General features: G+C 39.6%; 2 protein-coding genes across 2 annotated transcripts; both read left to right on the top strand.

Annotated features, from left to right (window-relative positions):
• The first annotated feature begins 1,529 nt into the window (after positions 1 to 1,529).
• Positions 1,530 to 6,389, top strand: LOC141015978 (chymotrypsin-like protease CTRL-1). Its single transcript, XM_073490206.1, has 6 exons — positions 1,530 to 1,584; positions 3,896 to 3,910; positions 4,078 to 4,246; positions 5,144 to 5,412; positions 5,637 to 5,785; positions 6,036 to 6,389. Exons 1-6 carry the CDS (start codon positions 1,530 to 1,532, stop codon positions 6,387 to 6,389), a joined length of 1,011 nt encoding a protein of 336 aa, XP_073346307.1.
• A 2,384-nt stretch (positions 6,390 to 8,773) lies between these two features.
• Positions 8,774 to 14,476, top strand: LOC141015977 (chymotrypsin-like protease CTRL-1). Its single transcript, XM_073490205.1, has 6 exons — positions 8,774 to 8,807; positions 10,307 to 10,321; positions 10,456 to 10,624; positions 12,916 to 13,184; positions 13,775 to 13,923; positions 14,168 to 14,476. Exons 1-6 carry the CDS (start codon positions 8,774 to 8,776, stop codon positions 14,474 to 14,476), a joined length of 945 nt encoding a protein of 314 aa, XP_073346306.1.
• Positions 14,477 to 15,167: the final 691 nt, after the last annotated feature.

The following is a 15,167-nucleotide window of genomic DNA, read 5'->3' as shown; positions in this document are numbered from 1 at the left end:
AGAAGAGTTTTGTTCTTCTGTATCTCAGTATTTGGTTCCTAGGAGTCTGATGGTGGTTATTTATTTGAAGTTACTGAATGCTGATAAATGGTAGAAAAACAAACTATGATGACAAACATTTTTTGCATTGCCCTTTTATTCCTACTGGCCTAATTTGGTGTAAAACAAACTTAATTTAACACAAACATCTTCTTTAAAATGCCAGTCACTTTTATAGCTAAAATTATAAAGCCATCCATCTCTTATCAGTACCACAATACACTTTACATTAAAACAAATATTCATTAAATATAAGTAATGAATGCCTTAGCATTGCATACAATGAAACATACATACAAAAAAAAGTCTCAATCACAAGTCCTGCGTTCTAAATTTTACTTGCCGCCACTGATACCACTCAGTACTACTATTTGCTATGACCTTTTAACATAACATCTGTTTAGCACAGTTGAAAACCCACAGACCCACAAAATGCTGTTTTAATTTGTCTCTCAGGAAGAAATTTGACAAATATTAGATTTTAAGCTTACAGTGATTAACAACAAATCCCTCCTGACAACCTCATGAAGACAGCAAGACTTTCAGCCCAGCACATAATCCCCTGTACAACACAAATGTGATATTTTTAGACCTTTGGTTTTGTACAGATTAAACAAACAACATTTAATGTGTTATTTTTTGCCAAATTTAGAGGATTTTATTACCTTTCTGCTAAGCTAAGCTAACTGGCTGCTTGATCGTAGCTTCATGTTCACCAGATGTATTTGAGACTGGTATCAATCTGCTCATTTAACGTTTGGCAGAAAGGTGTGTTGGAATTTTCCTTCTTTATGCTAAAGGTTGAGTTAAACACAGTGTGCCAGGCCACTCTTGGCTAACAGCGGGTCACGGCCTGTCACCTGACAGAAATCTGTCCACCGACCGACAATTACAATGAAAAATAGTACTTCCCACACCCATTTAAAAAAGGTCAACGTTTCTGTCACAAAGACCTTTCTCAAGACACCTTTTGTGAGAAATAAAAATTCATTGGATTGATTTTTTAGGGATTTAATTCTTTGCACCATAAAAAAGCAAGTGGCGTGCGTGTTGCCTTCAACTCATAGACAGACCGACAGACAAGGAAGACAGAAATAAGAACATGAAGTTCTCAGAACTGTGTCTGTGGTATTTAAAAGGTGCCTCCAGGACCACATTTTTCCATGATGACACACACAGTGTAAACAATATCAGCTGATGCTGTTGTGGCTGTTAATCATACTGACACATGGCTTATTCAATAACTATAATCCGATGGTATATATGAATGACAATAACAGATTATAATAATAATAACTCTTTTGAGCCACTGCGTGTGGGCTTTTGTTGGTTGATGGGTTATCGTACGTCTGAGATATCAAGACAAACAGGTTTGAGTAGGTCTATATATGCTATAGTGCAGAAGACTGGCTGAGGAGTGACGTAGCAAAATGCTATATCAGAAACCGTCTCTGTGCTGTGTGAAGGCAAAAAGTCAGAGACAGTACAGTATGGCAGCCTGGACTGTGTGGGTGCTCCTGATGTGTACAGCCCTGACTGAGCAAGGTGAGCTTTTATACTGACTTACCAGTTTATTATCTATTACAAACCAACACATTCTCTCTTTAAACCTTATATTTAGTTTCTGTTATCAGTGTCAGCAAAGTTTTGATCCAACTTTATGGTCTTGTATGAGGAATTATTTAGTGGTGGAGTTGTACTTGATTATATTATGTTGACGTGTCTGTCTCAAGTCTCCTTTTCTTTTCCCCAACAGTACAGAAACAACTCTAAATATGATGCGAATAGAAGATTCATATAGACTGGGGTTATTGTAGGAGTGCTGTATTGTACAGAGATATCAACTAATGATTTTACAATAGTGGTAATTATCAATAATGAAATGCCTGTAAGCTATTGGGAGGTGTGTTGTCAAGTGGTTACTTAGTAACTGTTTCAAGTGCGTCAGCTATTGTAAAGGAGTCTGGGATAATGACTTGCATAATTCAAAACACGTTACATGTCAAATATTCATATATTATAATAATGTAATAATCTAAATAAAATGGGATTATACAATTCAAGAATCAACCAGCTCAGCTATTCTTTGGCTAATCTTTGAATATTCTGACGCAGAAAGAAGTTTTCCCTGTAATGACCAAGATACATCAATATTGGACATAGTCACAGCCAAAAAATATATACAAATTTACGGATTCTCAATGTTTTCAAAAATGTTTTATGAATTGATATGACGGGGACCTTTCTTTTACTAGCCTACTTACAGAAAATTAGAACCCACATTGAGATTTCTGTACTTGAGGGAGTTTTTTGTAACAATTTGTAGTAATTTGAATGAATTAATCACCTTTTTATGGGCCATATGCGAGCGGATTGTAACGTGACGTGAAAAATGAGACCCTCCTTGTCTCTCTCGGTTGCCTATATAAGCCTGTGGATGATTTGTTTGAGTTGTTTACTGTGGACAGTCCAAAGGATGTGACTTTATACACGTTCTCGAGCAGTTGTAGCTAACATTAGTTTAGAAATGGTGTCCGCTAACCAAAACTAATGACCAGCTTCCAGCACAACACGGAAGTACCACAGGAGTCCCTTAATCTCCACTTTATCAATCTGTAAAGTCTTTCACTTAAGTCAAAATGGGGACAGCCTTTCTTCCTAATTTTTTATTATTTTTTATAGGTCTACTATGCCTTGGTGTCAGTGATTCTGAAGAAGAATAATTGATTGTTGAGTCTCATTCCCAGGTGGTTGATGACCTAGGAATAAGACACAACAATCAACTATCTGAATTTCATACTGTAACTGCTTACTGAATGGTATAGTATCAACAAGAAAGACAAGTCCCAAAAGAAGTGTGAGGAAGAGGTACAAAAGCATACACTGAGTTGACACAGAGCAATGAGATGACTGCATTTACTGACCACACCTGTCAGTGCACCTGGTCCAACAACATAGTGATGTTTGGCCTTCCAGCTTAGGGATAAAAAAACAAAAAACTTGATGTATGACTATTTAAAAGAAGGGCGGCCCCCACAGTTTCTTAATGCAGCACCACTGTCGTAAGTACAAATCCCAGATCTATGCCAATTTGTCAGAGGTAATGTAGGTGCTACAAACTACAAACAAACTCATTACATCATAACAATGTTATGTGTCCTACCCTCTCACTGAAGTTACATAGTGCAGAAACAAGTGATGGGACGCAGAGAACACCATTCACCCTATTACAAGACACTGTACCATCAAAATGATTTTGTTATTTTCAGGTTAAAAAGTTACATAATGTTGCTTTAATAAACTAGTGAGTCAATTTGAGATTAAAATCTCTCCTCAAATGAGGACAGGGTCAAAATAGCAGCATCCAGGATATGACAAGAAAACAACAACAACATCAAATCGCAATAGTGTAATAGTAAAACATACCTCATACACTGAAGCACACCTTGTTTTATCAGCTTATTGTTTGCAGAACAGAAATCTACTCAACCTCCACACTGAGTGAAACTTGTTTCATTTGTGTTGTATCTGTTTCCTAACGTACCAATCCAAAATATTGAAGTGACAGGCAGCACTTTGAAAAAGCCTGAAGCCATTTTAACTGACCAAGTAAATGTATACCAAAATAATAGAATATGACTTTTGCACAGCACTGTATGTACAGACCATCACACGCCTCAGCAGGAGTTAGAAGAAGCAGGTGGAACTCTAGCGCCACCTTGTGTCTGTAGTTACACACATCCACACCATTAATACCTCTACTGGAAGGTTTTGCTGGGTCGTACAATCACACACATTGAGGCATATAAATGTAACTTTTATGTAATGTAACTTTTCCCATCTCTCTTTCCTCCAGGGTCAAAGGCACAGGGTAAGTCACCTTTCATATGTTCCACAAATGCTCTTGTTTATGTAAATGCTCAGGCAATGCTCTGTAAGAATTTTGAACTTTGAATATATAGAGCTACAAATGAACACATGAATCAGCCTTACCTTTCCTGTAAAAGTACTTACACATGGTTGTCTATGCTCTGTCAGATTGTGGATCGGCACCTTTGAACACGAGGATAGTGGGTGGTGAGAATGCCGCAGCCGGGTCATGGCCCTGGCAGGTCAGCCTGCACCTCAATATTGCGGGGAGTCACATCTGTGGAGGGACACTCATCAGTGACCAGTGGGTGATGACAGCAGCCCACTGCATCTTAATGTAAGAGGAACTCATCAGCTCCTGTTTCATTTGCTGGTCTTAAATTTCTCTCTTGCAAAAATGAGAAGCCTCCACAGGTTTGAAACATGTGTGCTCAAAATTAATTGCTAACTGACTCAAGGATGAAAATTAGTGTTAAAGATATGTACAAATCTAACTGTAAAAAGTGAAGTAAGGCTTAAAAAGAACTGGGATCACTAACAGTGTGTTCCATTTGAACTGGGAAGTCCGAATCTTTTAGTCAACAATTTCAACTGCAACGCCCCTTGAAGTTGGATTTCCAACTTCCAAGATGGCTGTTTTGTGCATCAACAGTCGTGAAATCTGTAGAATAAACTGTTTGTTAGCACTTCTGTCCTATTTGTCTGCCATAATTCAGTCTTTCTACTTGTGGACATGTTGCTTCGGTGTTTCAATGGACATAATGCATGGTTATGCTAAAAAATGGCTTAAAATGCTGAACCTGACAAGGACGGTTTTCCAACTGGAACACAGTCGACTCAGGTGTGAAGTCATCCCCACCCATGACTTCTGAAGTGATGGAATGCACGATTAAGTTAGCGGCGTAGGTAACATTACTGTAGAGTTGACAGGACACGGATGTAGTAGAGTAATAGTAGCTCAGCAGTTAAGTTTCGGAGGTGAGAATTCAATTCATATTCTGAACAAGCCCCCAGGAACAGCGCTGATATTTGACAAAACCTTTTGGTGACTTGTCCAACTTGTTAATACATACTATACTGGCAAAAATGGTAAGGCAGACCAGTTACGGCCAACAGGCTAGCTGTGTAAGCAAGCATGCAATCCTTTTTATCAGATTGGCCCAGTGGTTTTACTGGAAGTTAGACTGTAATCTGCATTTGCTGAGTGATCAAATGTTTTTGTTCTTTTATCCAGCAACTCACCTAGTGCATGGACCCTCTACCTTGGAAGAGAGACTCAGAGTGGCCCGAATGTTAATGAGGTGAGCCGCACGCTGTCCCAGCTCATCGTCCATCCTGACTACAACAACACCTTGTTTAACAACGATATTGCCCTAATGAGGCTCAGCAGCCCTGTCAGTTTCACTAACTTCATTAGACCCATCTGCCTGGCGAGTAACTCCAGCCAGTTCTACAACTCCACTTCCTGCTGGGCTACTGGCTGGGGCAGGCTTGGAAAGGATGGTGAGTATCCTGCAGGCTTTTAATCTAGTGCTATTATCAAGTCAAAGCTTTGATTGTCCGATACCTTACCAAAGTTTTGGTAAGGTAAGGAGTTTTACTGAAGCAGTCACCATCCAGTCACCATACCAATAATTTTGTTACACTTGACTTTTAATCGCCCGCCACGCCACCTAAAAACAAAAACAAAAACGATCCCCTTAAAAATTGCAAAATTTCTCCTATAGAGTCCTTGCCAGCCTCAACTCCACTGCAGGAGGTTCAGATTCCTGTCATTGGAAACAAGCAATGCACTTGCAATTACATCCAAGCACCAGAGGCCAACATCACTGACAAAATGATTTGTGCAGGGCAAGAGAAAAAAGGAGCATGTCAGGTAAATATAATAAACCATTATCTTTGTATTTGAAGTTGCAGAACTGACTCATTTTATTTTTTCTTCCTTCTTTGACAGTCCAAAAATATCAGAAAAAAATGTTACGTTATTTCGTCCTATGCCTTTCTTTATCAATTTAACAACCAACTGTATATTTAGAGCTAGGCTAGATAATGCTACTCCAGTCTTATTCTGAACCAGTTACTAGCAGTATCAATGAACTGTTTGTGTTTTGTCTCTCCTCTTGCAGGGTGACTCAGGTGGACCTCTGCAATGCAAACAAGGCACAAGGTGGGTCCAGGCTGGCATTACCAGTTTTGGAGTACCTTGTGCCCTGGCTGGTTTCCCTGAGGTCTATGCCCGAGTGTCTGAGTTCCAGGATTGGATCTTGGGTCAAGTGGCGGGAGCGAATGTCAACTTTGTGACATTCACCTCTAATGGCACCGACCCAGACAGCAGCTTTGTGTGTCGCAGCACAGACTCTGGAAATGCAACCACGTCGGCTCCAGGAAATGCAACCACTCCATCCTCCACAGCATCAACCTTTACCACTGCACTTGCATTTGTCATCTTTTCATTGTTTCGTATTATGTTTGACTTTTGAATAATTTTATTTAATCTAGTCTTATCAACATGTTAATGAAGGTTCTCAGTCATCCAGGTCATGGTAAATCTAGGTGCTGCATCGTAGGCAACTGGACTTGTTTCAGTTTCTTGAAGACATTTTACCTCTCATCCAAGAGGCTTCTTCAGTTCTTACGAGCTGGAGAAGAGTTGGCAGGCTTTTATACTCCTTTTGAGGAGTGTTCTTACAGAGTTGTTAAGGACACGTGTGAGCTCTGAGGTTCAGAGTCGTTAGGGCCACTTGTGGGTCGTTGGTCCTTCATGTGGGTTGCTAAGGCTAGGTGAGCCCAGGTGTGAATGGTTGTCGAGCTGTCTGGGGAGAGAACTCAGTACAGCATTGTAGGTGGGTGATGAGTAATGTCTTAGGCCACCTCCTCTGTTCAAAAACGGTTGTTCCAGTTTGACATAGATGGATTCCTTTACTCCTCTTTCAAACCATCTGTCTTCTCTGGCCAAGATGTTTACATTGTTCTCATTCCTTTGAGTCCAGTTGCCTACGATACAGCACGTAGACTAATCTTATCAAGATTGTATGATAACAGTGTTCAAGGAAATCGTGTCTTTGTTAAAAATCAGTTCATAACCTAGATGTGTTTCATGAATATCAAAGACAATATGAAGCACTTGTTGTTCAGTATGATCAATGTAATGTTAATGTATGATTTTTGACCATCAAGTATAGTACGGGGGACCGGGAGGTTTAAAGGATGATGAGGAACATTTTTTCTGATCTGCATTCTGAATCCAGATTCTTCATAATCCAGATTTCTTTTGTACTTCCTGCAATCCAAAGAATTAACTATTTTTTACTAAAGAAGCAGAGTTTCGTTCTTTTGTATCTCAGTGTTCAGTTCCTATGAGCCTGATAGTGGTTATTTATTTAAAGTTACTGAACGCCGATCAAATGAAGGAAATAAACCATGACAACACAAATGTTTTGCATTGCACTTAAATTCTTATTGGCCTATTCACCTCCACTTGCACCGACCCAGACAGCAGCTTTGTGTGTCACAGCACAGGCTCTGCAACCACTCCAACTGAGCTTACACTGGGACTATTCAGGAGGCAAAGTTTAAATATGTCATTGACAAAGGTTTGCAGGCTGAGACATTTGTGTTTGGTCCGTCCATGTCGATGAGTAACTATAATCCACTAAAGGAGACATATTATGCTCATTTTCAGGTTCATATTTTCATTTAAGGTGTCTACCAGAATATATTTACTTGCTTTAATGTTCAAAAAACACATTATTTATTCCAACTTCAGGCCCCCTTCCCAAAAAAGTCAACTCTCATTGGTCAGCTCACACAGGCCTGAGCCAACTACATTCAGTGTGTCTCTGGTCAGCTCTACTGGTGTTTTTAGCTTCCAGTTAGCTGCACTTCTACTGTAAATATCACTACAAGGACTGCTTGCTTAACCAAAAACTTCACCACCACACATGTTGGAGAAGGAGGATGATCCGTCTAAGCCTCGGCATCACTGCCCAACAGGCCACTAACGTTACAACTGTTTAATACAAAGAATATGGTGTTAGCAAGCTAAGTGCTAATCAGGTTCCACATGGTTGCCAAGCAAACAAATTCCTGTAGTTTGACCATTTCCTTTTTATGTCCAACTATATCCTAATCTTCAGGGCATGTCTATCAGGTTAATTTACACACAGCTGCAACAAACACATAAAAGAACTGCCTCTAAACCAATTAAGGATCCTGCTGCAAAACAGGCTTCATATGAAAATAAAGGTAACGCTAACTGAGCTAGCACTGCAATAATGCAACATGAAAAAAATGTAACAGGCATCAAACCTATTACTTATTTTCAGTTGGCTTCAAATGAGACTCAACATTTATACAGTTGTCCCTGAATATTACATTGTCCAACATCAGTATCCTAAGAGTAGCCACATTAGCCGAGCAACACGCTAACGCCTGATTCAACAGGATGGGAAATGTTTGAATATGTCCTTTGTTATGAGGTCCACCATTCTGTCATGAGGTGCTACTGTATGTAGTCCTTTATAGGCATCGACGCATCCACTTTAACCATTTGTTAGTCGCATTTACAAAATGAAATGCACTCCATGGAAAAACAGTTTTAATGCCTATCTGGAGAGGTGTTGGACGACTGAGTCGTCTTTCACGGGAGGCAACCGCCATTCCGACATTAGGCCCTAATTGTCGGAATGGCAACACTTAAACCTTTAATTAAACGTCCCATCATTCCGACATTTTTTGCCTCCTAAGGTCGGAATGGTGGTATTTATTTCTTTTTTAAACGTGTTGCCATTCCGACAAATCTTTTAAAAGGGTTAGGGTTAGGGTTACGGGTTGCAGGTTGCGGGTTATGGTTAGCCTTGTCGGAATGCCGGGACGAAACTTTGTCGGAATGGCGGGACGTTCGCATGTCGTAATGGCGGTCTGTCGGAATGGCAGCATGTAACCGTCTTTCACAGATTACTAAGATACTCTGTACATATAAATCAGTGAACCACTGACATAACTGTATTTCCTCCAGTGATCTAATCAATGCAATGATCCCAGCTCCATCAAAACGGAGTTCTTCCTCATCAAAAGGCATGTTTGCCAAGTTTGACGTGTAGGCGAATGCCCGCCTGAGGTATTAAGAAAAACAGGTTTTTATTAGGGTGTGAATGCTTTAAATAGAGCAGGTGAGTGACTGAGAAGTGTGTTGTAGAGTGGTTGCTTAGTAACTGTTTCAAGCTATTGATAGCTTGCCTCTTGCAGGAACATGTTGATATAATTTGAGTTTACGCTATTCAATAAAATAAAATTAAGTAAAATTAAATAAAATTAAATAAACAAACAGAAACAGTAGCCTACTTAACAGGTGTTGAATCTTTCTTATTGGTGTGAGAACTGGACCACAGCTATACTTGTTTAAATGTTATTATGTTGATAACTCACCAAAGGTTCTTTGAAATATAATGATGATACTGTGCAGGAGGCATGTATGGTAACATTCAGTCACCAAAATTTCCTGTAAAGCTGCAGAGGCAGAATATATTTACCTGTTCCTGTACAATACAGGCCTGCTGTAACTGTACTGTAAAAAGGGACTACTTGATTTTGTGGTTTGAATAATGACTGCACCTTTTTCAGGGGACGCCTGGAAAAGGCCCAGCAGTATATTTCTACCTGGTGTTTACACAAAACACTGGGTAGTGTCTGCAGTGTGACCTCTGTCAACACACCTGGTCCAACATCATAACAAGTAGCCTAAGTAGATAATTAGCCAACATTAAAATTTAGTCGTTGCGTTAAGCAAAATTTTCAACTGTTTCTGATACTTTAAGCTTTTCAACATTTAAAACTTTAAGCTCTTTTTCAGCTGTCAGGGATCAAAAGAAATCTTCTCTTTTTATATTGTGGACACAATGATGTATTACTATTGAAAATATCAAAAGCTAATCCAACCACAAAACACACCTAAATTACAGTCAAATTGAAACTGAAATTAATCCTCTAAAATGCAGGAAATGTGTGTTTTTTTCATTGTTGTTAATATTCCCAAGCGTACTTGGATAAGTGTACTCTTGTTGATATGATCCGCTACTGGGGCAGAATAATCAGACTGTACTGTGATGTGTAATAGTGAAACATATCTTCTAGGGGCGCCCAGTCCGACCTGTGGCCCTTTGCTGCATGTCACTCCCCCCCTCTCATCCTGTTGCCTTGGGAAAGGTCTAAGGCCTTTTTACTAAGTACTCTAGTCCATTAGAGGAAGCAGATGGAACTCTAGCGCCACCTTGTGTCTGAGGCTAGATACTACACTACTAATACCTTTACTGCAAAGTTTGCTGGCTCCTATTTAACAATGAAACACACATTGACGCAAACAGATGAGATTCACTCTTTCCATCTCTCTTTTCTACAGGGTCAAGGGCTCAGGGTAAGCACAGTCATATTTCATATATTCCATAAATGCTGCGGCGATGCTCTGTAAGAACAATAACCACGAATGACTGTGAAGAAAATGGACCTACCTTTATGTATTTGTACTTACACATGGTTGTCTATGCTCAGATTGTGGAACGGCACCTCTGAACACGAGGATAGTGGGTGGTGACAATGCCACGGCTGGGTCATGGCCCTGGCAGGTCAGTCTGCACCTCAATATTGTGAGGAGTCACATCTGTGGAGGGACACGCATCAGTGAACAGTGGGTGATGACAGCAGCCCAATGCATCTCAATGTAAGAGAAACGGTTTCATTTTGTGTGCTTAAAAATTTAAACTCAAAATACAGTAACAATCCTTTCTAAACCGAGATGGATTGATTTAAAGAAAACATAACGGTACAAAAGGGACACATAATGTGTACAATGAAATTTACAAGGGTTGTCTTAACTGGGGGAAAACCTGTAGTCAGCATGTCTGCCTCCGCCTCAAATTTCAATGATCTGAAAGTAACATCTACAGTATTTGAAATTCAGGACATTGACCTCATCTCCTAACACATCCTACAGTGACATTATCAGTTCACTGTGGTCACATGTGTCCTTTCGAAGCCTAGCAGTCTTCTGAGAATGAGCAAAGGGCAGAGCACTTCGATGTAAAAGCTCTGTGAGGCTTCTGGAAGAGACGTAAAGACATAAGACGCAAGACTTATGATGCTTGTCAATCTAAAAGACATTTTTTTCAACTTGAGAAAGTCATTGAAATTTAATTCAAAAGCTAATTTCACAAGTCAAGTCAAGTCACTTTGCTGACTTTTGTCACAGGCCTCCCTTCTTTGTACCAACTGTAGGAACACATGATGTGTTCATGCCTCTTCTATGATCTATGAACTGAGGCCTTGTTTCTCTGGGAGGTAAACATCTTTTTATAGCTTAATTGACCTTGTTACCCCTTGTACCAGGAGGCTCCAGCTAGTCTCCGATTACCTCTATCTGGACAGGAAAACTTTTATTTTTCTTTGTAATAAAGACATCACTTCGGACACTCCACAGATACTATTTCCCTTTTTGAATACATCTCGAGAGGCCCTTTAGGTGGTGTAACTGGATTTACCACTGTTTCCCCAGACACCCACACCTTTCCTTTAAGGGTCAAGCTAGGTTCAATTGATCACAATTGAATCCACGGATGGGGGTTAGGGTTACAATTGAATGTTATTTGTATCTGTAAGTGAGACTAAAAACTGCTATCATTTTGTTCTCTCCTATTTAATTGACACATACACACACACCCAGACTCCACTTCCCCCCTTTTTCCTCCTCTCATCCTTTTTGGATCAGATAACACTTACACACACAGCATGGTGATTTATGACTTAACTCCCTTTTACATTCCTGGGGTAGAGTCTTCTTCTCCCCTCCAGATTTTCACAAAGTTAGAATAACTATTAAGCCAGAACCTAATCTTCTGGAAATTAACATGTTATTAATCAGGAAACAAAGTTCATAAAATTAATATTAATTTCATTTCTCTGTGATGAAAATTGACAGATAATTTAAATATGTGAAAATGACCTGTATTCCATGGAGCCACAGCGCTCGCCAGTGATGATCCCTGGTAAGATTTAGACAAGTTTGAAAAGACTTTCTCTAACTCATTTATGCATGTTACCAGTCAAAGTATATTCCCTGTTATAATAGCATCAGGCTAGTGTAAGTGTGTATGTGTAAGTAATTATTTCTACTGTAATCAAGTGTGATTAAATGTTTAAACAAGTATTATTATTTTTGAATGTTAATGATTTAATGATTCATGCGATTTGTGTTTGAGACAGTCCACATTAAGCCATGGTGACATTCTGGGAAAGGTGAAACACAATTTGAAACATTAAAATGTTAGTTTAGTTTTAGCTAGTTTCTGTGAGTTTTAGACCTGTTATCTTCTCAATAGTGAGAACATTGGCAGCCCTGCCCCCTTGAGTCACGCCTGCTATCAGACTGGACAACACAGAGGGACATGTCTCTCTGAACTCACTTCTCTCTTCACCCTTCTAATTACACTTCACTTTAAGCTCTTTACTTTTATTTTACACACTGCTCTTTTATACTTCCAAGTTTTACTCTCTTCAAGACCTCACTCTTAAGAGAAGTTGCTAGCGCGTTATTTTTGTCACTTTTATATTTTTCAGCATTAAGTTATTCTCTTAATATTTAATTGTTTCACCGGCCGCAATTTCACCATCCGCACATATTTCATTATATTTGAAATAATGAGATATTTCATTTCGTTACATTAGTCATTACAGACTCAACATCTTTCTGTTACCTGTTAATCTTGTCATCTGTTTAATTTGCCTTTTGATTTGTTTACTCTGAACTATTTAGCCAAATAAATATATTTAACCGTATGTCGTTGTCTGTGGAGGTTTGTTTTAATGTGGAGAACCAATGGTCACACCTTTCCTTTCACTCTCCCTTTTAAGGAGATTACATATCTTGTTATGTTTGTCATAACAATTGTCTAAAGAAAAAAATATCTTCCTGAAAATATTTTTTATGCGTTTGCTATCTGTATTCTTTTTATCCAGCAACTCAACTAGTGCATGGACCCTCTACCTTGGAAGAGAGACTCAGAGTGGCCCAAATGATAATGAGGTGAGCCGCACGCTGTCCCAGATCATCGTCCATCCTGACTACAACAACACCTTGTTTAACAACGATATTGCCCTGATGAGGCTCAGCAGCCCTGTCAGTTTCACTAACTTCATCAGACCCATCTGCCTGGCGAGTAACTCCAGCCAGTTCTACAACTCCACTTCCTGCTGGGCTACTGGCTGGGGCAGGCTTGGAAAGGATGGTGAGTATCCTGCAGGCTTTTAATCTAGTGTTATTATCAAGTCAAAGCTTTGATCCGCCCAAAACCTCAGGTTATGACACAATAATAAAAAATGACATTCCGATCTGCCTCAAGTGTACTTTATGTTGAGTGCTGGTTAAAGCTGCTTTAAGCAATGTTGTCATTTGAGCTAACTTCCTGTCACATGAACACACAGCGATATTCGGCAGACAGAGCAGCACACAGGAGGATCCTTCTCTCTGCAAGTTCATTAGCAGACAGGACGGCCTCGTTATGGTGTTCTCTGTCCTGATTGGATAAAGTGGGCAGGGATACCAGAAATTTGTTTTCTCCTTTACTGCATGAGCAGGGGGAGGAGAGACATGGGTCACTGACCAAACACTCTATTAGAGTGATTACTGTTGGAATATAGAGCTTTTCAACATTTATTTTAATTAAAATATGTCACTTACAGGAGCTTTAACAAATGTTGGAATGCTTACTTATATTGACGTTAGCATTTAGCTCCACTGTGACTAGTACAGCATACAGAGCCACTATCTCTACCTCAGTGCGTCCGCTGATTTCATAGCCCACTTTCTCTTCCACAGAGTCCTTGCCCGCCTCGACTCCACTGCAGGAGGTTCAGATTCCTGTCATTGGAAACAAGCAGTGCAGTTGCAACTACATCCCTGAACAAGATGCAAACATCACTGACCAAATGATTTGTGCGGGTCAAGAGAACAAAGGAGCATGTCAGGTAAATATAATAAACCATTATTGTTGCATTTGACATCCTGTGTTCTCATAAGATACTTTGTTCGATCCTCTGTCCTTCTTCACCAATTTCCCCACCATAATACTTAACTTTCATATATGTGCTATTAAAATATTTTTGTCAGTAAGAATGTACCAGGTGAGGCTAGATAAGTCCACTCAAGTCTCATCCTGTACATTACTAGCAGTATCCATTCACTTATGGTGTTTTGTCTCTCCTCTTGCAGGGTGACTCAGGTGGACCTCTGCAATGCAAACAAGGCACAAGGTGGGTCCAGGCTGGCATTACCAGTTTTGGAGTACCTTGTGCTGTGGCTGGTTTCCCTGAGGTCTATGCCCGAGTGTCTGAGTTCCAGGGTTGGATCCTGGGTCAAGTGGCGGGAGCAAATGTCAACTTTGTGACATTCAACTCCACTGGCACCGACCCAGACAGCAGCTTTGTGTGTCGCAGCACAGACTCTGCAACCGCTACAACTGAGCTTACGGTCGTTGTCATCTCAGTGACAGTGTTCCTGCAGCATATTTTAGCTCTGTAGAAAAGTTTTTTGTGCTAACAACCTCTCTAAGTCTTATTCTGTTATGTTTGTCTTTTGAATCATTTCACCTAATCGTTTATCAAGTTTCAAATTATACTGCTGTATAACATCATGATAATATGACTGAGATTGTATGATGAAAGTGTTAACGAAAATTGCGTCTCCCAAAAAATCAGTTATAATCAAGATGTCCCTCTAATATCAAAGAGAATATGAAGCGCTTGGTTGTCAATGTAACAAAAAGTGTATTATTCTAAGAGAAAGTGTTTGATTTTTGACCGTCAGTTACAGTATCGGGGACTGAGAGGTTTAAAAGATGATGACATGAAAATTGTTGCAGGTCTGCATTCCGAACCCAGACCCTCAGAACATTTCTTCTTCTGAGCAGGAAAACCATGTAGTAAATGTGCATTTATAACACTACTGGATGTTGTGCTTGATAATCAGAAATATGACAAACACGTATATAATTTATATACTTAAGAATACATTTTTATCCTACAGTGATGACACATTGAATTTATTATGCTATTACCACTAGCTAATATACATCAGGGAGCAGGAGACGGCAAGTTTTACTGCTCCTGTCCAAGATAAAGTCCAGCACAAAAGCCCCTGTAAAACCATAACAGATCAGTTTTACGATTCACTGAGAGTTCTATCAATCTGCTCATCTATCCTCATTAAGAAT

This window comes from Pagrus major, chromosome 20 (genome assembly GCF_040436345.1).
Source record: "Pagrus major chromosome 20, Pma_NU_1.0".
In the NCBI taxonomy this organism is placed as follows: Eukaryota; Metazoa; Chordata; class Actinopteri; order Spariformes; family Sparidae; genus Pagrus; species Pagrus major.
Note: the sequence above shows the minus strand (reverse complement) of the source record. Positions and strands in the feature narration are given on the sequence as shown.

Coding starts and splice junctions, on each gene's coding strand:
- LOC141015978 (XM_073490206.1), top strand. CDS start 1,530: ATGGCAGCCTGGACTGTGTGGGTGCTCCTGATGTGTACAGCCCTGACT. Junction 4,247..5,143: donor GCAGCCCACTGCATCTTAAT/GTAAGAGGAACT, acceptor TCTTTTATCCAG/CAACTCACCTAGTGCATGGA. Junction 5,786..6,035: donor AGAAAAAAGGAGCATGTCAG/GTAAATATAATA, acceptor CTCCTCTTGCAG/GGTGACTCAGGTGGACCTCT.
- LOC141015977 (XM_073490205.1), top strand. CDS start 8,774: ATGCCGGGACGAAACTTTGTCGGAATGGCGGGAC. Junction 13,185..13,774: donor GGGCAGGCTTGGAAAGGATG/GTGAGTATCCTG, acceptor TCTCTTCCACAG/AGTCCTTGCCCGCCTCGACT. Junction 13,924..14,167: donor AGAACAAAGGAGCATGTCAG/GTAAATATAATA, acceptor CTCCTCTTGCAG/GGTGACTCAGGTGGACCTCT.